This window comes from Salmo trutta, chromosome 3, assembly GCF_901001165.1.
Source record: "Salmo trutta chromosome 3, fSalTru1.1, whole genome shotgun sequence".
In the NCBI taxonomy this organism is placed as follows: domain Eukaryota; kingdom Metazoa; phylum Chordata; class Actinopteri; order Salmoniformes; family Salmonidae; genus Salmo; species Salmo trutta.
This window is the reverse complement of record NC_042959.1, coordinates 56089957-56113350: the sequence shown is the minus strand read 5'-3', so window position 1 is coordinate 56113350 and position 23394 is coordinate 56089957. Positions and strand designations below refer to the sequence as shown.

The window sequence follows — 23394 nt, the reverse complement described above, 5'->3', positions numbered from 1 at the left end:
GTTTCGTGTTACATACACAATATAGCACATAATCCACATATTAGTAATTTTTGTTAGAGAGATCTGTTTTATTTGTTGTCAGAAATTACACAGTGATATTTATTGGAATTATTTATTTTCATAGAATGTATAGTTACGTCAGCTAACCCCTCTTCTGAGATTTGTTTTACATAGCAGTCAAATGTTACGTCTCGTTTAGCTTTTTTTTGCATTTGTGTAACTACTGAAATAATTTGAGGTTTCTTACATGAAAAACGAGTTATTAACATCAAGGTCGGGCAATGTCCAATGCATGGGTATTATTTGATAAATAACAAAGACGTTACAGAATGGGCTTGTTTCTGTCTGGACTACATATTCCAAAATGCAATACCTGTGCGTGTAACAGTGATGAAGGTTGTACGGAATACAGTTCGTACAGTGCACCAAATGGTAAGCCTAGTAAATGTAGCTAAACGGTTGAAGATACAGGTAGCTTTATGCCGTCATGTACATAATTGATACCACAGAGCTGGTCATTGGGGTTCTATAGAATGTCCATATATGTACTGCGACATAGGATTTGATTTGCTAGGGTAATCACACGAGGAAAACAATATCAACTTCAAGATAGCGCCCCCTGGCGACTTTCTATTTCGTAGTCACGCAGATTGGGTTGTACGGCTGTTCATCAAAATTTCCTCGTGCTTAATTGGTTATTTTTTGCCCAACCCGCCCAGCCACAATCAAATCAGCCTTTCCTGTGCTGCGTTTGAGAACTTGGTAGCCGGTTGATCTACGCACGCTGCCAAAATGATGGGAAGACCAATCGTCGTGTTGAGTGAGTGATAAACAAAGTTACAACATTTATCAATGAATTAAATACATTAGTGTTTCAAGTGTATTTTATATCTTGCTATTGTGAGCTTTTTCATTCACGCGATGTGATGCCCGGCGTTCGGGCCTAGCTAGTGATGTCTCGAGTTGTGACAGTCATGCTGCGTAGTTAGCGGAACAATCGGCTATAAACTTTTATCAAATATGGGGAATAAACAGGGATACTGTTCTGATAGCGTTCTATGTGGTAATGTTATGCACAGCATCTAACGTAGTTAACAAACCCTTTGGGTAATTTTAATGGATAATAATTTGCTAGCTGCCATACTAGCTAAGTTACATTTTAAGGTGAGCTATTTCCCTGGTGTCTCCCCGTTTTTGGGGTTGGTCTCGGTCTCAGTGTCTGGTTCGGGCAGTGGCAACACGGTAGCTAACGATGGTGCAGACAATCTTGCAAATGTCATTTCAGAAATTAAATGTACTTATAACTACACACTTGTTGGCCTACCATGTTGTCCGTCAAGTTGCCAAATACTGTACAAACCGCAGCATCATGGTCAGTCATTTTGAGCATAGGCCTAGTTAAGAGCCTCCTCTCTCTGTCGCCACCTCAATGGTCTTCTCTCTTTAGGCCAGAATATGAAAAGAGAGTCTGGACGCAAGGTTCAGAAAGGGAACATCAGTGCAGCAAAGGTAAAGATGACACACCACTCTGACTTCCCCTTCCCATTACCCAATAATTTTATTTCTGACTGACATTTAATTGCACTAATGAAACATGAGAAATTCCTGCAGCCTTACTTAGTCTACTTTTACAGGCAATAGCAGATGTCATCAGAACATGCCTGGGACCAAGAGCCATGATGAAGGTTTATACCAAGACACAATTCCTGGCCCTTTAGATGCTTAAATCCCAAAGTGACACCAAAATACAACTGTCTTAACCTTTCCCCATCTATTAACAGATGCTGCTAGACCCCATGGGCGGCATTGTCATGACCAATGATGGCAACGCCATCCTCCGAGAGGTGAGATTTCTGCACTGCATTTCCCATGAGCACCAGTACACTGCTTTAGAAGTTGGTGAATGTAAACAAATTCAGGTCTGTTAAAGTTACCTGTCCTGTAAACAAACACAGATCCAAGTGCAGCACCCGGCAGCCAAGTCCATGATTGAGATCAGCCGCACCCAGGATGAGGAGGTGGGAGACGGCACCACGTCAGTCATCATCCTCGGTAAGTGGCCTGGTAGTGGAAGTATTTCAATTCACTCCATTGACATGGAATTGACTGAGATCCAGTCAACCTCTTCAACACAGTGAATGTACCCTTTTGAGCTTAAGGCTATTTAGGATTGGATGTTGTGGCACTCCTACTCCGAGAGGGCCACGTTGATGATGCGTAAGAATCAATCATCCTCTAAGCCATCGTACTGAGTGTGCACATTTTAAAACAGCTCTTGGTTAACATATTTTTTCAATCTTTTGTCTGTCTCTAGCCGGGGAGATGCTGTCTGTAGCAGAGCAGTTCCTGGAGCAGCAGATGCACCCCACAGTCATCATCAGTGCCTACAGACACGCCCTGGACGACATGCTCGACATGCTCAAAGACATTAGGTATAGATTGCACACACTTACTGATGAACACTCGATTGCATTCACTTACACACACAATCCTCCCTCGCACACTTTTACACTCCGTTCTATTGACCGACTGTCTCTGTTCCCTCCCAGCACCCCGGTGGACGTGAATGACAGGGCGCAGATGCTGAAGATCATCAACTCCGCCATCTGCACCAAGGCCTTGAGCCGTTGGTCTACCATGGCGTGTAATATTGCCCTGGATGCCGTGCGCACTGTGGAGTTGGAGGAGCACGGACGCAAGGAGATCAACATTAAGCTGTACGCCAAAGTGGAGAAGGTAAGTGGTAAAGGTCTTGCAGTTACAAGATTGACATCAATAAGTATGACAGAGGTGTGGTCATTGGGAAAATGACACCAGGTTGATTGATTCCTCGTGGTTTTGCTATGGTTATAGGTGCCTGGTGGCTTCATTGAGGACTCATGTGTGCTAAAAGGCGTGATGGTCAACAAGGACGTCACTCACCCCCGCATGCGCAGAATGATCAAGAACCCCCGCATCATCCTGCTGGACTGCTCCCTGGAGTACAAGAAGGGCGAGAGTCAGGTACTGAAAACACGTGTACAGTGTCATTCACACATGCACACAAATGCATTACCAGCACACACATGCAGTATACAAATAACAGTAGTAGGTACTAGCCAATAAATGTGTTCCTATGCAGACTGACATTGAGATCACACGAGAGGAGGATTTTTCCAGGATCCTTCAGATGGAGGAAGAGTACATCCAGACGATCTGTGAAGACCTCATCCGCCTCAAGCCAGACCTCATCTTCACCGAGAAGGGCATCTCAGGTACTTCACATACAAAATCTGTATGTACAATTTTAGAAACCGCTCTTAATCCACCAAAGCTCCCCCTGCACTGACCAGAGAAACTCATCTCTCCACTCATCTCCCCAGACCTGGCACAGCACTATCTGATGAAGGCCAACATCACAGCCATCCGCCGCGTCAGAAAGACTGACAACAACCGCATTTCAAGGTAAGGTCCATTCCACACAGTATAGTATTCTGAAGATGTGCTTACTATTAATCCTTTTAAATTGTTAATTTACTATTAACGCTGATATCATTATATTCTCAGGGCATGTGGGGCTCGCATCGCCAGCCGTACCGATGAGCTGCGTGAGGAGGACGTGGGAACCGGCGCCGGCCTGTTTGAGATCAAGAAGATTGGAGACGAGTACTTCACCTTCGTCACAGAGTGCAAAGACCCCAAAGCCTGCACCATCCTGCTGAGAGGAGCCAGCAAAGAGATCCTGGCTGTACGTGACAAGTTACCCCTCATGCACAAAGAAAATGGCAAGACGTCTCTGTTATGGCAGAAGCGGCTCATTTTCAGGCAGTCCGTAACCAGACAGGATGATTTGATCCTCATGGTATCCTGTTATGCTCAATGCTTCATTGTGGAACCAAACAGTGTTGATGTGCGTCTTTCTCTGTCCCTCAGGAGGTGGAGCGTAACTTGCAGGATGCAATGCAGGTGTGTCGTAACGTGCTATTGGACCCATCTCTACTCCCTGGAGGCGGGGCGGTGGAGATGGCCGTGTCCAAGAGGCTGATGGAGCGTTCCAAGACCCTGACCGGGGTGGAGCAGTGGCCCTACCGTGCCGTGGCCCAGGCCCTGGAGGTTATCCCCCGTACACTCATCCAAAACTGTGGAGCCTCCACCATCCGCGTGCTCACCTCTCTCAGGGTACATGTGGTTTCTACTCTAAAATATGCACCTTTGTCATTTTGTTGGGCATAGCTGAATAGTTTTATCTTACACCCCCCCCCCCCCCCCCCCCCCCTCTCCTTAGGCCAAGCACACCCTGGAGGCCTGTGCATCATGGGGTGTGAACGGAGAGACTGGCACCTTGGCAGACATGATGGAGCTTGGCATCTGTGAGCCGCTGGCTGTTAAGGCCCAGACTTACAAGACTGCTGTGGAGGTAAGAGGGGCCAATTCTGTTGAAAGTGAGATTCACCTCAAATGTGAATGCAGCAAATGCTTGAGACTTACTGTTTTTTAAAACATACTGTACAAGGCATGGACGAATTCTGTTTTACTTTGTCAGTAGTGAATGCAGTCAGACACCATGCAAAAAACATTTTCACTCCTAGTACTCTAAAGGATGAGTGCTTCCCAGTGCCTTATCTCCTTCACATCATAGTGAATACAATGAAACTCGGGGCACATTTAGTGTCTATTTTCATTTGAAACAGTCACTGGTTTCAGTGAACCCCACTAATGTAATTTTGATCTCTTGCCTTTCAGACGGCCATCTTGCTGCTCCGCATTGATGACATCGTGTCTGGAATGAAGAAGAAAGGCGATGACCAGGCTGGGGGAGGACAGGGAGCAGAGTGAAGATAAAGGAGGGAAGGAATGGGTTGGTAGACCAGTGGGAAAACAGACTGCTAGTGCACATAGTACAGCCTACTGTTCTCTTTGCTATTTTGCAAAAATACAAAATGTTTAGCCTGGATTGTCTGTTCTCAACCAAGTATGTGTGTCGATAATGAAGCATCACAGTAGCCATGTATGTTTGATTTGCTATAAAATTCAAATCGAATACGGTCTGACTCACTCACAGTTCATTGTATATCTTTAGTCGTGGCAGATTAAAGAAGTATCTTCCATGAGTATTGTTTATAGCACTGTAGTACCCAGTTAAAGTGAAAACAGGTTATACTGTTTTGAGCCTTTTTAAGAAGGTTCGTTTTCTCAGCAACAGACATAAAAATATCCTCTTCAGCTTTATTAAAGTTAAATGCATGGAAGAAAAAAATTGCAATTCACCCAGCATATTGAAATAAACAAGATCTGAGTACACAACAGTTAATAAAATATTACTTCCGGGTACATCAAGGTTCTATTTTTGTCTGGGCCATAACTCCCATCCCTGAATGTGTTGGATAGGCATATTAGGAAGTCCTAAAATCATGCAATAGGTCATGGTTTACGTTTTTTTTACTTGTATGTTTGCAACTTTACACAAACAGTACCAGTCTGGACACACCTACTCATTCCAAGGTTTTTCTTCATTTCATGGTAGAATAATAGTGAAGACAACTATGAAATGACACATGGAATCATGTAGTAACCAAAAAAAGTGTTTAACAAATCAAAATATAGCTGCCCTTTGCCTTGACAGATTTGCACACTTAGCATTCTCTCAACCAGCTTCATGAGGTAGTCCCCTGGAATTAATTTCAATTAACAGGTTTGCCTTGTTAACAGTACATTTTTATGGAATTTCTTTAAATGCGTTTGAGCCAATCAGTTGTTGTGACAAGGTAGCCCTATTTTGTAAAATACCTTATGGCAAGAACAGTTCAAAGAAGCAAAGAGAAACAACAGTCCATTACTTTAAGACATGGTCAGTCAATCCGGAAAATGTCAAGAACTTGAAAGTTTCTAGAAGTGCAGTAGCAAAAACCATCAAGCGCTATGAAACTGGCTCTCATGAGGACTGCCACAGGAAAGGAAGACCCAGAGTTACCTCTGCTGCAGAGGATAAGTTCATTAGTTACCAGCCTCAGATTGCAGCCCAAATAAATGCTTCAGAGTTCAAGTAACAGACACATCTCAACATCAACTGTTCAGAGGAGACTGCGTGAATCAGGCCTTCATGGTCGAATTGCTGCGAAGAAACCACTAAAGGACAATCAGACTGGCTTGTGGCAAAAAACACAAGCTATGGACATTAGACCAGTGGAAATCTGTCCTTTTGGTCTGCGTCCAAATATGAGATTTTTGGTTCCAACCGCCGTGTCTTTCTGAGAGACAGTGTAGATGAACGGATCTCTGCATGTGTGGTTCCCACCGTGAAGCATGTGTGTTAGAGGTGTGAGGGTGCTTTGTTGGTGACACTTTCAGTGACTTATTTAGAATTCAAGGCACACTTAACCAGCATGGCTACCACAGCATTCTGCAGCGATATGCCATCACATCTGGTTTGCGCTTAGTGGGACTATCATTTGTTTTTCAACAGGGCAATGACCCAACACACCTCCAGACTGTGTAAGGGCTATTTGACCAAGGAGAGTGATGAAGTGCTGCATCAGATGACCTGGCCTCCACAATCACCCAACTCAACCCAATTGAGATGGCTTGGGAAGAGTTAGACCGCAGAGTGAAGGAAAAGCAGCCAACAAGTGCTCAGCATATGTGAGAACTCCTTCAAGACTGTTGGAAAAGCATTCCAGGTGAAGCTGGTTGAGAGAATGTCAAGAGTGCAAAGCTGTCAAGGCAAAGGGTGGCTACTTTGAAGAATCTAAATATTAAATATATTGTGATTTATTTAACACTTTTGGTTACTACATGATTCCATATGTGTTATTTCATAGTTTTGATGTCATCACTATTATTCTACAATGTAGAAAAAAGGAAAAACCCTTGAATGAGTAGGTGTGTCCAAACTTTTGACTGGTACTGTACATGTCAACAGACCGTGCAAGTACATGGATTCCTGGGCTTCGTCTCTATACGCTGACCTGAGAAGACCATTCAAAGCTAAATGAAGGGAACCTTCTTTGTTGTCTCATCTGGCCAGTGGCTCAGAATATGAGAAAAGGGAGCAATGAAATGCCATTAAAGTATTTAAAGGTTTGCCTTTCCCTGCCCTGTACAGAAGCAGATGGCAGTGTACCAAAAGCCTCAATACACCCGAATAAAAAAAACTTCCCCTCATATTCCTTGATGGATACTTTTTAAAGCTTGTTCACCTCCCAATGTAAAGAAGATGAGAAAAGTATTTCACAACATTGGGATAGTCTGTACAGCCAGGTTCCAAACCACTTGACCTGTTCTAGACATATCTGCAACACTGAATATATCTGACCCAGATCTCTAGGATCAGGCCAGTAGAAACAGCGGAAGAGTGGTGTTGTCATCTCTGGGCTCTCTCTCCAGTCTCTGGGTCGACACCGCTGTCCAGCTCTGGAGAGGAAATCGGCACGTTAGTCATCGTTACAAAGCAATGAAGGTATTAGCATCTGAATTTTTCCAAACTCTTCAACAGTGTGTGAGTATTTATCCTTTGATTTAGCTTTTTGAGCATGATATGACTTTTTAAAACCTACGTATCTGTGTCTGACACGGTTTAATTAAGGGGGGGAAAAATTACAGATGGCACCCGCTGTTAAGTGTGTTGACTCACCCATGCTGGCCTCACTGGGTGCTGCGGAGGGGAGGCGTCTGTGCTGGCAGGCAGGCTGGAGGTTGGGAACCAGAGGCCCTGGAGTCAGTACAGAGGATGGGGGGAGACTCATAACCCCCGTAATAGCAGCTTGGGGTCGGACCACCTCCATATCCACGGCTGCTCTCAGCGGAGGGCCAGAAAAAGGGAAGTGATCAGTGAGCAGTAAAGTATAAACTGAGCATACCAAACATTAGAAACACCTTCCTTGGACTCTATAAGGTGTCGCGTTCCACAGGGATGCTGGCCCATGCCCGATCCAATGCTTCCAAAAGTTGTCAAGCTGGCTGGATGTCCTATGGGTACTGGACTATTCTTGATAAACATGGGAAAGTGTTGAGCATGAAAAACCCAGCAGCATTGCAGTTCTTGACACAAACCGGTGCGCCTGGGACATACTACCATAACCCGTTCAAAGGCACTTAAATCTGTTGTCTTGCCCATTCACCCTCTGAAAGGCACATATACACAATCCATGTCTCAAGGCTTAAAAATAATCCTCCCCTTCATCAACACTGATTGAAGTGGATTTAAGGGATCATAGCTTTCACATGGATTCACCTGGAGTCTCATAACCGTTTGTGTAAATTTCACACAAAAAATCTGTATGCGGCATTTCTGAAAAGACTGAGCACATACAAAAATAGAGATTTATAAACTTGGTGCTGGTTTCCATTATAAATCAGACCCGTTCTGAAACTGCGCGCGTGAACAAGCATTACAATTCTGCCTGAAAGGCCTCCCACGTGGTGCAGTGGTCCAAGGCACTGCATCGCAGTGCTTGAGGCGTCACTATAGACCCGGATTCGATCCCAGACTGTTTCACATCAGGCCGTGACCGAGAGACCCATGAGGCGGGGCAGCGTCGTCCAGGTTAGGGGAGGGTTTGGCCGGCCGGGATTTCCTTGTCGCATCGCGTTCCAGCGACTCCTTGTGGTGGGCCGGGTGCCTGCAAGCTGACTTCGGGCGCCTGCCAGCTGGACAGTGTTTCCTCTGGCAGAGTCGTATTTCGGAGGACGCATGGCTCTCGACCTTTGCTTCTCCCGAGTCCGTAAGGGAGTAGCAGCGATGGGACAAGACTGTAACTACCAATTGGGGAGGAAAAGGGGTAAAAAATACAACAAAAACATTATACAAAAAATTTTGCCGCCCCTCTTAGTTACTGTTGCAACCTCGGGCATAATTTTCCCAGGAAGCCCAATTCCACTCATTACTGGCAAAATCCCCTCACAATGATCTCAAACTGTGTATTTAATACACAATGAAATTAAACACAGAGTACCCCTTGCTAATCAGGAGACTCTCTGGTTTGTTGTAGTGGACTGCCATTATTCTCCTGAAGTTGCCGGTAATAGGCTACACGAGGAGTCGGCAACCTTTCTCACGTGGAATGCTAATACCGATCTGTGTGCCAGTTATGGTTTTCATATGCACATTTTCGTGGAACAGTTTCATTTCATTTATATTCGTATCTCAAAATCATTGTCATGTGGTTAATCAAAATGATATCTAAATGAAAATTATACAAATCTAAAAGGTAACATATTGCCATTGCCAACTATATAAAAATAGACTACATAAAGCCAACAAATAAAAACATTGCACCCTGCAATTAGAAAATATCCTGATAAAAATAAATATCTTATAAATCACATTGGCTACATACAGTTGAAGTCCACAAGTCTGGTTCATCCTTGGGAGCAATTTCCAAATGCCTGAAGGTACCACGTTCATCTGTACAAACAATAGTACGCAAGTCTAAACACCATGGGACCACGCAGCCTTCATAGCGCTCAGGAAGGAGACGCGTTCTGTCTCCTAGAGATTAACATACTTTGGTGCGAAAAGTGCAAATCAATCCCAGAACAACAGCAAAGGATCTTATCAAGATGCTGGAGGAAACGGGTACAAAAGTATCTATATCCACAGTACAACGAGTCCTATATTGACATAACCTGAAAGGCCGCTCAGCAAGGAAGAAACCACTGCTCCAAAACCACTATAAAAAAAGCCAGACTACGGTTTGCAACTGCACATGGGGACAAAGATCGTACTTTTTGGAGAAATGTCCTCTGGTCTGATGAAACAAAAATAGAACTGTTTGGCCATAATGACCAACGTTATGTTTGGAGGAAAAAGGGGGATACTTGCAAGCCAAAGAACACCATCCCAACCATGAAGCACGGGGTGGCAGCATCATGTTGTGGGGGTGCTTTGCTGCAGGAGGGACTGGTGCACTTCACAAAAATAGATGGCTTCATGAGGAAGGAAAATAATGTGGATATATTGAAGCAACATCTCAAGACATCAGTCAGGAAGTTAAAGCTTGGTGGCAAATGGGTCTTCCATATGGACATTGACCGCAAGCATACTTCCAAAGTTGTGTCAAAATGGCTTAAGGACAACAAAGTCAAGATATTGGAGTGGCCATCACAAAGCCCAGACCTCAATCCTATAGAAAATGTGTGGGCAGAACTGAAAAAGCGTGTGTGAGCAAGGAGGCCTACAAATTGGTGATCCTAACTGACCTAAGACAGGGAATTTTTACTAGGATTAAATGTCAGGAATTTTGAAAAGCTGAGTTTAATTGTATTTGGCCAAGGTATATGTAAACTTCCGATTTCAACTGTATGTCCTCACTTTGCTGTGCACCTCTCAAATTTTTTAACAATGCGCAGGGCTCCATAAAGCTCCACATTGACATGATTGGTTGACGATAGGTGGGGACGGTACGTCTTGTATAAACACAAACTCACTTCCTTGACAACTTCCTTCACAATAGCTCTGCTCCGCTAAGCACATGTAGTATGAAAGCCTTGATGTCTGCAGAGGCTGCATCACAGTAAATGCTGTAAGACCACTTCAGATGTCGGATTGACCATAGAGTCAATCCGACAATCCATTGCGGAGGCAGAGCCTTTGAGTCTCAGCCTCCACAATGGATTGGTTCACTGAGATGGGAGCGAATAATACAGGAGTCTCGTGTGCCATAAAAAAAATATATATATATATATTTTCTGCGGCTCTAATAAAAAAAGACTTTAAAAAATGATGATCAAATCAAATAGTTTTGGTCACATACACGTGTTGTTATTGCGGGTGTAGCGAAATGCTTGTTTCTTGCTCCAACAGTGCAGTAATATCTAAAAAGTTATATCTAACAATTTCACAATAATACACACAAATCTAAGTAAAGGAATGGAATTAAGAATATATAAATATATGGATGAGCAGTAGAATAGAATACATTATATACATGAGATGAGTAATGCAAAATATGTAAACATTATTAAAGTGACTAGTGATCCATTTATTAAAGTGGCCAGTGATTTCAAGTCTATGTATATAGGCAGCAGCCTCTAATGTGCTAGTGATGGCTATTTAACAGTCTGATGGCCTTGAGATAGAAGCTGTTTTTCAGTCTCTCGGTCCCAGCTTTGATGCACCTGTACTGACCTCGCCTTCTGGATGTTCCCGGGGTGATCAGGCAGTGGCTCGGGTAGTTGTTGTCCTTGATGATCTTTTTGGCCTTCCTGTGACATCGGGTGCTGTAGGTATCCTGGAGTGTAGGCCGTTTGCCCAAATTTCTTCAGCCTGTTGCGCCTTCTTCACCACACTGTCTGTGTGGTTGGACCATTTCAGTTTGTCAGTGATGTGTACGCTGAGGAACTTGAAGCTTTCCCTCTTTTCCGCTGCAGTCCCATCGATGTGGATGGGGCGGTGCTCCCTCTGCTGTTTCCTGAAGTCCACAATCAGCTCCTTTGTTTCGTTGATGTTAAGTGAGAGGTTATTTTCCTGGCACCACACTCCAGAGCCCTCACCTCCTCCCTGTAGGCTGTCTCGTCATTGTTGGTAATCAAGCCTACTACTGTTGTGTTGTCTGCAAACTTGATGATTGAGTTGGAGGCGTGCGTGGCCACGCAGTCATGGGTGAACAGTGAATACAGGAGGAGGCTGAGCACGCACCCTTGTGAGGCCCCAGTGTTAAGGATCAGCGATGTGGGGGTGTTGTTTCCTACCTTCACCACCTGGGGGTGGCCTGTCAGGAAGTCCAGGACCCAGTTGCACAGGGCGGGGCTCAGACCCAGGACCTTGAGCTTAATGATAAGCTTGGAGGGTACTATGGTGTTGAATGCTGAACTATAGTCAATGAACAGCATTCTTATATAGGTATTCCTCTTGTCCAGATGGGATGAGGCAGTGTGCAGTGCAATGGTGATTGCATCATCAGAGGATCTAGATAGGCGGTAAGCAAATTGAAGAGGGTCTAGTGTGACAGGTAAGGTGGAGGTGATATGATCCTTGACTGGTCTCTCAAAGCACTTCATGATGACAGAAGTGAGTACTACGGGGCGATAATCATTTAGTTCAGTTACATTTTCTTTCTTGGATTCCAATTGGTCAGACCAGTGTTGAATAGTCCTTAGCACAGGTACTTAAAGTTTGAGTTTCTGCCTATAGGAAGGGAGGAGAAAAAATGAGTCGTGCTCAGATTTGCCGAAGGGAGGGCGGGAGAGAGCTTTGTCAACTTTATTATCCTGAGACTGAACATTAGCGAGTAATATACTCAGAAGCAGTGGGTGGTGTGTGCGCCTCCTGAGTCGGACTAGAAGTCCACTCCGAGTAACTCTTCTCCCCTAGCGATGTTTTGGACCAGCTTCTGAAATCAGTTCCAATTGCCCTGGGTGGTACGAACAAAGGATCCGATTCAGGAAAGTCGTATTCCTGGTCGTAATGCTGGTGAGTTACCGCCGCTCTGATATCCAAAGGTTCTTCCCGGCTGTATGTAATAACACACAAAATGTTCTGGTCTAATAATGTAAGAAATAACACATACAAAAAAATGAAATACTGCAAAGTTGCCTAGGGGCTAGAAGCACGGCTGCCCTCTCTATCGGCGCCATTTTATATATTTGCTACGGCTCGATTAAGAAAACAACAACAATTGACCAGTCAACTAATTGGGGTCAGCCCTATAGGAATCACTGTAGCAAGTACCCCTGGTGCACTGTCAAATTATTTATCCATTTAAACAATGTTTTTGTAAAGCCCTAAATGGCTTTGATGCGTTTCAAACGTGAGCTTGTCCAAGGTGTTGGACTCGACGACAGTTGCTATCCATTGGAGCACTGCGATTGGTTGCCCAAAATTCTGGGGCGGGGCTTAGTGAAGGGTCAATTAAATGAGAGATGCGCATGGTAATTTGTTGTAGGCTATGGCTACTTCGGGAATATGAACCCATCATGGCCAGAAAAAGTGACACATTTATTCTGCAATGGTTCTGAAAATATGGATTGTGTATAAATGCAATATTGTCTCCTCGAGTAATGTGAAAGTACAGTATTCAGACATAAGCTACAGAAGTAACCTCCTGTTCCACCGTTAATAAACTTCGCTTCGGATCAGATGGCATAGAGCAAAATACTTCAAATGGCTTATCTATTTACTACTATGAAGTGGGTCCAATTAAACCAGAGATGGGACAAATGGTATCCTTGTTGTAGGCCTACGCTACCTCGTGAGTATGAAAACATCACAGAGAAGGTGAGGAATTTATTATGCAATGATCATGGAAATTAAATAAATAATAGGCTAGGAAATAAATGCCTATTTCTAATTATTTTCAAATGCAAAGACAAACTAAATAGATTGTCTCTCTTCTCACTAATGGCAAATGATTGCATCTTGTTATTAACCTGTTTAACCTGTTCATTTTCTCCATTTGCAGAAAATACTAATCTACTTGCCTGCTTGCAATGCAATACTTCAACTACTATAAACTGTGTTTACGCATGGTCTAAGGTTTGTGGGAAGGTGAGCACATTTTCATGTCAAGTTCAGTTTTTATAAATGCCAACTTTTGTGTGAAACCTGGCACACTCGTTTAATTTCCATGATCATTGCATAATAAATTCCTCACCTCTCTGATGGTTTCATACTCATGAGGTAACATCGGCCTTTTATTTAGTATTTTTTTACTTCAGTTTATTTTAGTAAATACTTTAACACTTTTTTTCTCAAAACTGCATTGTTGATTAAGGGCTTGTAAGTAAGCATTTCACTGTTGGCCATCTTTCCAAGACATTTGGAAAGATGGCCATGCGAGTGTTTTGATGGTCTTACCAATGGGGTCCTGTGATTGATGGGGATGGTAAATAGACTGATAGGAGGGAGGGAGGGGCTCTACATAGATGGTGCTGATAGGTCTGGTTTTGGATGCAGAAATGGGGTGCTTACTGAAGTCTCCCCAACACACCCCACCACCAGCCGAAGATACATCTGCCAAAGGGAAAATGTAAACAAAACAGTTAGGCCTAAGTATCAATACTCTGAATTGATTTCCTCTCCTTATCTAATTTCCTTCATCTGCACTGATGTGAAATAATTTGACTGGTGAAAGCAATTTTCAGAATGTTAGCTTAAACGATTTTACTTAAAATTATGGTCAGATCAGTCCAGCTGAAGGAGAGGAGACCATGCAGGAAGTCTTTTTACACTGCTGACATGCACCCACCCTGGGCACCCAGCTCTTGACAGCAAGTGCAACTGAAGTACTTGACAGGAGGTGTAGGCGTAGACTAGTGCGGGTACTTTCGGACAGGTATGCCAGTCTTAAGTCTTAAGCAACCACATGATACGTTGGGACTAAATGTTGCCTTGCTACTTTGGCCCCCAACTTCCTCAAAACTGTGGCAAATAATGGTGGAGGAGCATCAGCATTGGCAGTTAACAACACTGACTACTTATTTTAAAGCCTCAGTCAGATTTCTGGTAATTTCAACTAATGCAATATAGCCCACCCCTTAATTTGGAAGAATATGACTTATTATTCATAATTTGATAAATACAGTAGTCTTATCATAATATTAGGATATATTACTCCATTGTTTATGTTTATGTTGACATAAAATGTATACAGGTAAACACATAATGTAATGTTTATCTTCTAGAATGTTATTCCTTCAGCACTATATATATATATATATATAAGGTGTTTGCATGTGGAAAAGTCGTGCATTTGCTCCCTTGATATACACATTTTATAGTGTGCCTTTATAGTAAATAAAACTTTAAAATGTAAGATTATTATTTATTATAAGCCTACCCCTAATGTATTATCAGGCTATAGCATTGAGGCCTATAGAGCCTACCAAACAAATTCAATAGACGTTTTACTGTCAGATTTATACAGTGCAAGGCCGACAGGGATCTTTGAAGTGTCAACTTCAATCCTAACTTCCTGGGTGGTATAATTCGTCTGTAGGTTAATTTTATGCATTTTTATAGGCTATATATTTTTATCCATCAATTCTTGAAAACAATCATGTTCTTACCGTAACACCTGTTTTTCTTAAATTTTCGCAATGGACAATTTTCTTTGATTCGAAGCAGACACGCTCCGTGTTTTCTTCTAGCTGGGGCAGCTGCCATATTCTCCTCCTCTTGTCCCTTCACTTCGATAACTTCAGTGGTAAATACCCCTGGGGTACAGATGAGATAGGCCTACTTTGAAACTGACGTGCAAGGGGTTGCTTTCTTGTAATTCCGAACCCAGACTTCCTTGTGGCCAGACCAATAAATAAACTAAAAGTTTGGTTAGTCGTGGACAATATTTGACCACCGACAAAAATAGCCCGTTAGTCGAAAACGGTAGTCCTACGTCATAGGTTCGATGTTATGACGCCTTCAGAACAACTGGGAACTTGGAAATAAACGAGCTCCGACTGGAGAAAAAATATTTGAACGGTCATCCAACTCGGAATTCCAACTCGGGAACTCTAGTCTCTTTAGAGCTCCCGACTTTCTGACCTGAAGATCCCTGAAGTCATGATTTAACCTCGTATTTTTCCGAGTTCCCAGTTGTTTTGAACAAGGCAATATGCTACGTTCATAACCAAGTGGGAAGGTGGTAATTACCAGTGGTGACGTTGTAATTACCTGTTGGATGCATTCACATGCCTTGAACTCGTTGACAAACTCCGGATAGCTAATGGCCAACAAGCTGCGTCAACTATAAACTAAACGTACAGCTATCATGCTTGTAAACAAATTATAGTTTTCAAAAAACACATCAATAGATTGCTTTTTTATAAATAATGTTTTGTTACATTTAACTGGCGAAAATCCTGTTATCCAGGTCATTTCCTTAGTAGGTGAGGTCAGAGGTCAGCATGTGGGAGAAGTCTGCGATCAGGGGTGATAGACGAGTTTCCCACATAGAGATAGAGTCCTCTAGTGCCCAAAAGCAAGTTTTAGCATGGGCAGCGCCATTAGGATTTTCACCATTTTGAAGTAGTCAACTGGGTTGGACTTCCTACCGGTTAAGGAAAGATTATATATTTCCATCCAGGTCATCAGGAATGATCAGCCAATTAATTACACTTGTGAGCAAACATTCCATAACTGCAGGTGGCAGTAAATCGCCAAACGTAGCTTTATACCTGTTCAAACAACACACTCCAAGTGGCATGTATGCACCCTTTCAGTTTACCAACTCGTAGTTGTAGAAGAAAATGTACTTCTTCAAAATGGAGATGGCCTCAATGGCACAGCGCACGCTCTCACAGAAGCCAAAATCTGACCGATACAATGTTGCGTCCTCTAAGGATCTCTATGGTTTTCCACTAGTAATTACGAGTTGGAGGGGTGTTCAAGTGGATTTCTCCCAGTCGTTTGTGATAAATACCACCTTCCCACTTGGTTACAAACACAGCAATAACACAGTCGGAAAACAGGTGCCCATTTCAAACAAATGTAATGCACAAAGGTCTACCTTAAATGCTTGTTAATTTTTATTGGTCACTAAAAGGCTTTCAAACCAATATAAACGTCAGCTTCACAAATGAAAGGCCAATAAACATTACTTGTTAGGTATAATTGATCATTTTGAGTCTTTTCTTATGATTTATGACTATGATAGACATTAAATAGACTCTACATTTTGTTTCAGACCGTAATTAGCTGAAGTTTACTTGGAAACGTAGAAAGAAATCAGCGTAGTTATAAAGTCGATGCCTACACTGTAAAAATCAGATTTCATACATAAAATTTTTATATAAAGTAACAACTCCATTCACAATCACCCTTACAGGACTGTGCTGTATTGTGAAAGGATTAGCGATAAAGGCATGGAGGTTGAGCCACCTGGGCAGGTAGGTAGTTGTTGGACTGGTTGGATTTCTATAAGGTCACTGCCATTTTTGTGGGGGGGGATACAAAATGCCATGCAATCCACATTCTCCAATTGTGAAATGGTTCTCAATGTCAAAATCTTTGTACTAAGTCAATTATCTTTCAATGATTTGTTTGCTGTTATGACATTGCTTATGTGTGGGCGTCCTTTTAAAAGGCAATACAGTCATGAAGATGAGAGAAAATGTCCACCCAGTAGTCAACCTTTTCACAGAACATGATTTTATGATTGGTTATATTGAACATTTTCAAGAGGAAATTGACTAAGAGGTCTAGAGCAAGTCTCAGTTTCTCTATAAACGTTCCAAAAGTCAATGCAATGTTTATTAGCTTGTAATACCAGAATCATAACCAAATGCAATACAGTAGATTACAGGATGCCTCAAGTACAGATATACTTGTCAAACCAAACATTACAGTTCAGCAAACTATTTGTCTGCAGCAGGCCTAGCTAGATATTTGAGGAAAACGGTGGTTTGGTTATTTTCAAAACTTCCCCATGTGGCACAATTCTGTGTGGATCTACAAACTCTATTTGCATTGAGACAATTGTGATTTCAACATTATTCCATGGTGCTTAACTGTCATTCTGTCAATGAGCAGGTCTTCTACAGAATACATTCTACTGTTTCACTAAAGTGACGGTATAATGCCATGCAAGAAGATGAATTATTACCTAGACACCCTTTCTCCAATAACTGTTTGTTCATGCTCTACCACTGCCCAGTCTGCTCTACCACTGCCCAGTCTGCTCTACCACTGCCCAGTCTGCTCTACCACTGCCCAGTCTGCTCTACACATCATCAGTGTGGTTTAATCACACTAGCACCATCCACTACCGTTTACATAGTAACCCTTTGAAAGTTAAATTCCACCAGTAGGTAAAACAAATCCTGTCCCTCTTCCCCATCCTTCCATTCCTTCGGTCTTTCCTCCATCCCCCTATCCCCAGAACCTCTGGCGGGAGGCTGGGGGTTGGTCTTGTTGGTGAACCACATCATGGGCAAAGATGGTGCCCCCAGCGTCCATGGTGAAGATGAAGTAGAGATTGGCACCCAGCATGGCCACGGTGGGCAGGAAGGACAGGCCGAAGCCAAAGCCCCGAACACTGCTGCCCAGTGCAGCTGCCACCCAGTACATCAGCCTGTTGGCACAGAGGAGAGATGGACATTAGACAGATGCAGTCATTTCTATAGTCTGCCCAGACTGTCTTAAATTGAGATCACATGTCATATAGGGTTATGACTGACTGGGCACTGAAATTGGACAACAGATTTCACTCCATCTCTCTGGTGTATGTGACAAAATAACCATGTTTTTTTTGCATTGTTGTTTCTTTACCTGCCAAAGGCGAAGATGATGGTGAGCAGGGGCACCAGTTTGAGCAGGTCCTGGCTCAGGTAGGGCGCCATTACGGCCAGCTGCAGGAAGTAGAGCAGGAAGAGGGTGACGGAGTCATCCACATAGCGCCGGTGCACACCCACCTCCCTGGCCTCCACCTCACACAGCGGCTTCACATTCCCCAACCGCATCCTGGAGACACCCAGCACCAACCAGCCTAGGAGGACAACACAAGCGTTAGCTTGTGATGTTAGTGTTGTTGTTCAACCCACCTTGCTGTTCACACCGGAGTAATTCTGGTAAAGAACATGTGCTGAATGACCAATGAGCCACTCACCCAGTATGATGGGCACCACAGCGAAGACAGAGCAGCGCAGTGTGTAGACCAGCCTGAGGGGGGCACTGTCCAGCAGTGGGGCATCAAAAGGCAGGAAGACATAACCCCCCCACATGAGGAGGGGGAAAATCAGAGCTGCAGTGAACACAGACACCCCCACTTTGAGAGCATCCCTGTTGGCACAGTCACAACCACCTGGAGGAGAGGAAAGGAGAGACTATTAGTCTTTCTGCCCTCTGAAGTAAAAGAAAGATAACAGAAACATTACCACCCTCTAGATCAGATTACCACAAAATAAGGGAGGATTGGAAGGATGAATTTGCACTCGCAAAACTATTTGAGCAGAGCCACAGTGGCTGAATGAACAAGGGAGAGAAGAACAAAGAGAAAGACGGAGAGAAAGAGAAGTTGGAGGCCAAAAGACAGAAAGATGAAATGTTGGTGCATCTCTTTACATTTTGAGGACCCCCCCTCCACTGGCCAGTCGTGGTAGTAGCCATCAGGTGGGGTTCCCTGGGAAACGAGGAGACGACTCTTCTCTGCGTCCACATCCCTGAATGCCTCCCCTTCTCTGGGAGATGTCGGAGCACTAGAGGAGTGTAAGATGGTGACGGATGGGTTGAAGACCTGTGCTGCCTTCTCAGGCAAAGAGTTCACACCATCTTCCACCTCTATCTCTACCTGCACCTTCTTCCCTCGCTTACACAGCCCTGGGTGCTGCACCTCCCTCTCCACTCCCAAACCCAGCTCTCTCTCGCTCTCCATCCGGCTTCCTCCTTCTTGAAGAGAGGTGCACATAGGAGGAGCGTGCACTCTCTCTCCCTCAGGGTCATCCCTCTTTCCCCTATCTTCTTTCACAGTCAATGCACTTCTGTTCTTTGTTGTTTTCTCTACATCCCTGTCACCCTGCCATTGCAGAGTGGTAGGCTCCAAATTAGCCGAGCTAACCATTTCGTCTTCCTCCACCACTCCTTCCAATTCTTTAATCCCCTTCTCCCCCTCTGCCCCCCATGTTGGGGTATGGGGTTCAGCAGTCACCCCGCTGGTTTTGGAGGGGCGGTCTTCTAGCAGCTCCAGGTTTGACCTTAGGATCTCAGACATATTTTTTTTTTAGGTATTCAATGTCTCCAGACTTCGTCAGTAAGTCTATGCTTGATTGAGTGTTTTTACTTTGACTGAAGTCGCATCACATTATCTGTTTCTTTCTTTGTGTCCCAGCTCTATTGGTTTGATGGTAAACAGCTCTTCTTCACCTACAAAGAAAAGTACATTTTACAGAGTGCACATTCTGTAGGTCATACATGTCTTCCCACGCAAGAGATGATGCCCCAAAACCGACAAGCTGTAACTCCAGACAGCATTCTAGTGTCATTAATCATCAAACAATAGTCTTAAGGTTGACATTTTTCCACGACAGGTAAGGTAAGCCAAGAACGATAAGACAAGTAGAATCCTTCCCTGTCCGTTGCAAACAAAGCTCCGCCCAATGCATCTCATTATGGCCTGTGCTGTTTGAGTAGTCTAAGAAAATAAAGGCCCTATTTACGCATGACTACCAAAGAAAATACGTTTGCAATATAAAACCACCAAATAAAATATAGTTGACATACAAATAGCGTTGTAAAGTTCCCCGAATGTGTTAACTGTCCAGACAAACGTAGTACAGACCTTCAAAGCGCACTCCATATCACAACACGGAAGTTTCTCATACCAGCGCACTAGATAAAATGTTGGACTTTCCGACCACGTAAGAAGACTGCTAGCTATACAAAGCTGGAAAATATAACTGAAAATACATAAAAATGTAATACTCGCCCAACCTCAGGGGTTATCAAACAACGAGTGGGAATTTTATGGAATGTCTCTTACATCGTTTTTCCACTTCTATTGTTATTGTGCAACTTATTTTCAGTGGGTGGAAATTCAGGTGTGGCCAGGTAAATTATTAAAGGGTATGTTCCTAAAAAAAACATTAAAGGGAAAGTACGATAGTTCCTATCAGGAAAATATTTAATTCCTAGCGTACTTTTCCTTTAATGTCTTTTAGAAACATACCCTTTAATAATTGAATTATTTAATTTAACCATTTAATGTACAAAAAAACAGCAACATGTGTATTTCAAGCAGTCATATATTTATATGTGACTTTCTTGGGGTGAAAATAATTAGTGAGAAATTGTAGATATAGCATACAGTAAATGTTTTGTTTCATGTTATGTGTTTGTTATTGCATTGGTGTGTACTATTTTAATCACCTTATGTTGGTTACCTTTTCTTGGATCTATTTCCAAAAGCAATATTGGTGGAAACACAGCCCTGTCACTGACAGAATGAAGTATAGATGAACAGAGAAATCAACATGTTGGTGTCATCTACAAGAGGCCTATCATATTTCCTCAGTAGATGTTATCTATTTAGTTGCCTAGCATTTAAAGGGATAGTTCACCCAAATTACAAAATTGCTAATTCGTTTCCTTACTCTGTAAGCAGTCTATGGACAAGGTGTGACAGCAATCCATGCTTTGGTTTAGTTTCCCTGATTGTTTCCAAATGCATTTGTGGTGCAAATCCCATTTAAGTCATGGGACCGAAATTAGCATTATTTTGCGCATCATGTTCAAATAATCTATTAGTGACTTTGATAAACTTCATGATACATTTTTTATACTTTTGTATGATTTGTAAATTATGCACGGAAAATGCTTATATCGGTCCCATGACTTGAATGGGATTTGTGCCACAAATTCTGAAACATTAGCAGTAGGAAACAGTGCAGGGAAATTAAACCACACACAGGAGGTTGGTGGCACCTTAATTGGGGAGGATGGGCTCGTGGTAATGGCTGGAGCGGAATAGGTGGAATTTTTACATTTTACATTTAAGTCATTTAGCAGACGCTCTTATCCAGAGCGACTTACAAATTGGTGCATTCACCTATAATATCCAGTAGAACAACCACTTTACAATAGTGCATCTAAATCTTTTGGGGGGGGGGGGTTAGAAGGATTACTTTATCCTATCCCAGGTATTCCTTAAAGAGGTGGGGTTTCAGGTGTCTCCGAAAGGTGGTGATTGACTCCGCTGTCCTGGCATCGTGAGGGAGCTTGTTCCACCATTGGGGTGCCAGAGCAGCGAACAGTTTTGACTGGGCTGAGCGGGAACTGTGCTTCCTCAGAGGTAGGGAGGCGAGCAGGCCAGAGGTGGATGAACGCAGTGCCCTTGTTTGGGTGTAGGGCCTGATCAGAGCCTGAAGGTACGGAGGTGCCGTTCCCCTCACAGCTCCGTAGGCAAGCACCATGGTCTTGTAGCGGATGCGAGCTTCAACTGGAAGCCAGTGGAGAGAGCGGAGGAGCGGGGTGACGTGAGAGAACTTGGGAAGGTGGAATGATATCAAATACATCAAACACATGGTTTGTCCTCCCATCAGCAGCCTCCACTGAAATCAAAGCATGGATTGCTGTCATAGGTTGTCCATAGACTGCTTACAGGGTAAGGAAACCAATGTGTCATTTTGTAATTTGTGTGAACTATCCCTTTAAAATAGGCTAATTAGGCAATATTCCCGCATATCATTTATTTTTTCGGGAAGACATTTTTTTTCTGTAACGTCTAGACTACTTCAATTACCATTGAACACAGCCTAGGTCTGCATGGTAATACGATTTTATTGTGGATAGCTTCCAACTACTTTCCCTTCAGATTAATCAAATGCCCCAGCCAAACATTTTCCATACCCATCATGGATGATATACTAGAGGTATTATACATAAATGGCATAATAATTCGTTTGCCATGGTGTTATGACCTTATGAAACCAGTAGAGGTCACAATAGCGTTAGCTGAACTTTACACACAATGGGGGGCCGAAAGTAAACCGATGACACAGTAATGTATATAAACCCTAGTTTGTAAATGCTGTGTATTGGCCAGCGAGATGTTTTGAAGCCACTGGTCGGCCATATTGGCACTCCCCAGAAGAAGCAGCCCTCCATAGGAATGAATGGAATTCTGCAGTATTTTAATTAAATGTTTCAAGGAAATAATTCCATGTATTTAAACATGTTGTGTAGTGGGGACTGTAACATTAGAACTTTCTAAAAATTATACTTTAAGGAAAATGTTTTTATATATACAATATATATATATTTAGCTCACGTAATGTAATTTAAAAGTATGCATTAAGGTATATTTCGCAACACCCGCAATAACATCTTCTAAATACATGTATGTGACCAATAAATTTGATTTGATTTATATGGAATATAATAAACATGGCAAAAATAGACTTTAATAAACTGACAGCACTCAGTCAGCTGTATAAGGAAATAAGCAAACAGGAAACCACTCACCCAGAGGCGGCACTCCTAGTGGCTGGAGACTTTAACACAGGGAAACTTAAATCAGTTCTACCAAATTTCTATCAACATGTTAAATGTGCAACCAGAGAGAAAAAATTCTAGATCACCTGTACTCTACACACAGAGACGCGTACAAAGCTTTCCCTCGCCCTCCATTTGGTAAATCCGACCACAACTCTATCCTCCTGATTCCTGCTTACAAGCAAAAATGAAAGCAGGAAGCACCAGTGACTCGGTCTATAAAAAAGTGGTCAGATGAAGCAGATGCTAAACTACAGGACTGTTTTGCTATCACAGACTGGAACATGTTCCAGGATTCTTCCGGTGGCATTGAGGAGTACACCACATCAGTCACTGGCTTTATCAGTAAGTGCATTGAGGACGTCGTCCCCACAGTGACTGTACGTACAAATATTAATTTTCACAAAGTTTGCTGCTTCAGTGTCTTTAGATATTTTTGTCAGATGTTACTATGGAATACTGAAGTATAATTACAAGCATTTCATAAGTGTCAAACG

At 42.9% G+C, this 23394-nt stretch overlaps 2 protein-coding genes and 1 non-coding gene across 5 annotated transcripts; 2 read left to right on the top strand and 1 right to left on the bottom strand.

The window, feature by feature from the left end:
- The first annotated feature begins 712 nt into the window (after positions 1-712).
- Positions 713-5308, top strand: LOC115179789 (T-complex protein 1 subunit gamma). Its single transcript, XM_029741556.1, has 14 exons — positions 713-820; positions 1448-1509; positions 1635-1685; positions 1782-1844; positions 1956-2052; positions 2315-2432; positions 2550-2736; positions 2854-3003; positions 3122-3254; positions 3363-3444; positions 3547-3727; positions 3913-4158; positions 4265-4396; positions 4723-5308. The coding sequence occupies exons 1-14, from the start codon at positions 793-795 to the stop codon at positions 4813-4815; spliced, it is 1623 nt and encodes a 540-aa protein (XP_029597416.1). The 5' UTR covers positions 713-792; the 3' UTR covers positions 4816-5308.
- On the top strand, positions 4493-4629 carry LOC115189587 (small nucleolar RNA SNORA15). Its single transcript, XR_003876956.1, has one exon. It is a non-coding gene; the product is annotated as a small nucleolar RNA SNORA15 (small nucleolar RNA).
- Positions 5309-17039: 11731 nt separating the features above from the next.
- On the bottom strand, positions 17040-20472 carry LOC115179764 (transmembrane protein 79). Of its 3 annotated transcripts, none has more exons than XM_029741511.1 (5): positions 20388-20472; positions 18974-19771; positions 18519-18713; positions 18182-18398; positions 17040-17984 (listed from the first exon to the last, which is right to left on the bottom strand). In XM_029741511.1, exons 2-5 carry the CDS (start codon positions 19617-19619, stop codon positions 17783-17785), a joined length of 1260 nt encoding a protein of 419 aa, XP_029597371.1. In that variant the 5' UTR covers positions 19620-19771; positions 20388-20472; the 3' UTR covers positions 17040-17782. The 3 variants fall into 3 exon arrangements, with proteins under 3 accessions (XP_029597371.1, XP_029597382.1, XP_029597362.1); XM_029741522.1 differs by having other exon boundaries at positions 20339-20447; XM_029741502.1 differs by having other exon boundaries at positions 20187-20423.
- Positions 20473-23394: the final 2922 nt, after the last annotated feature.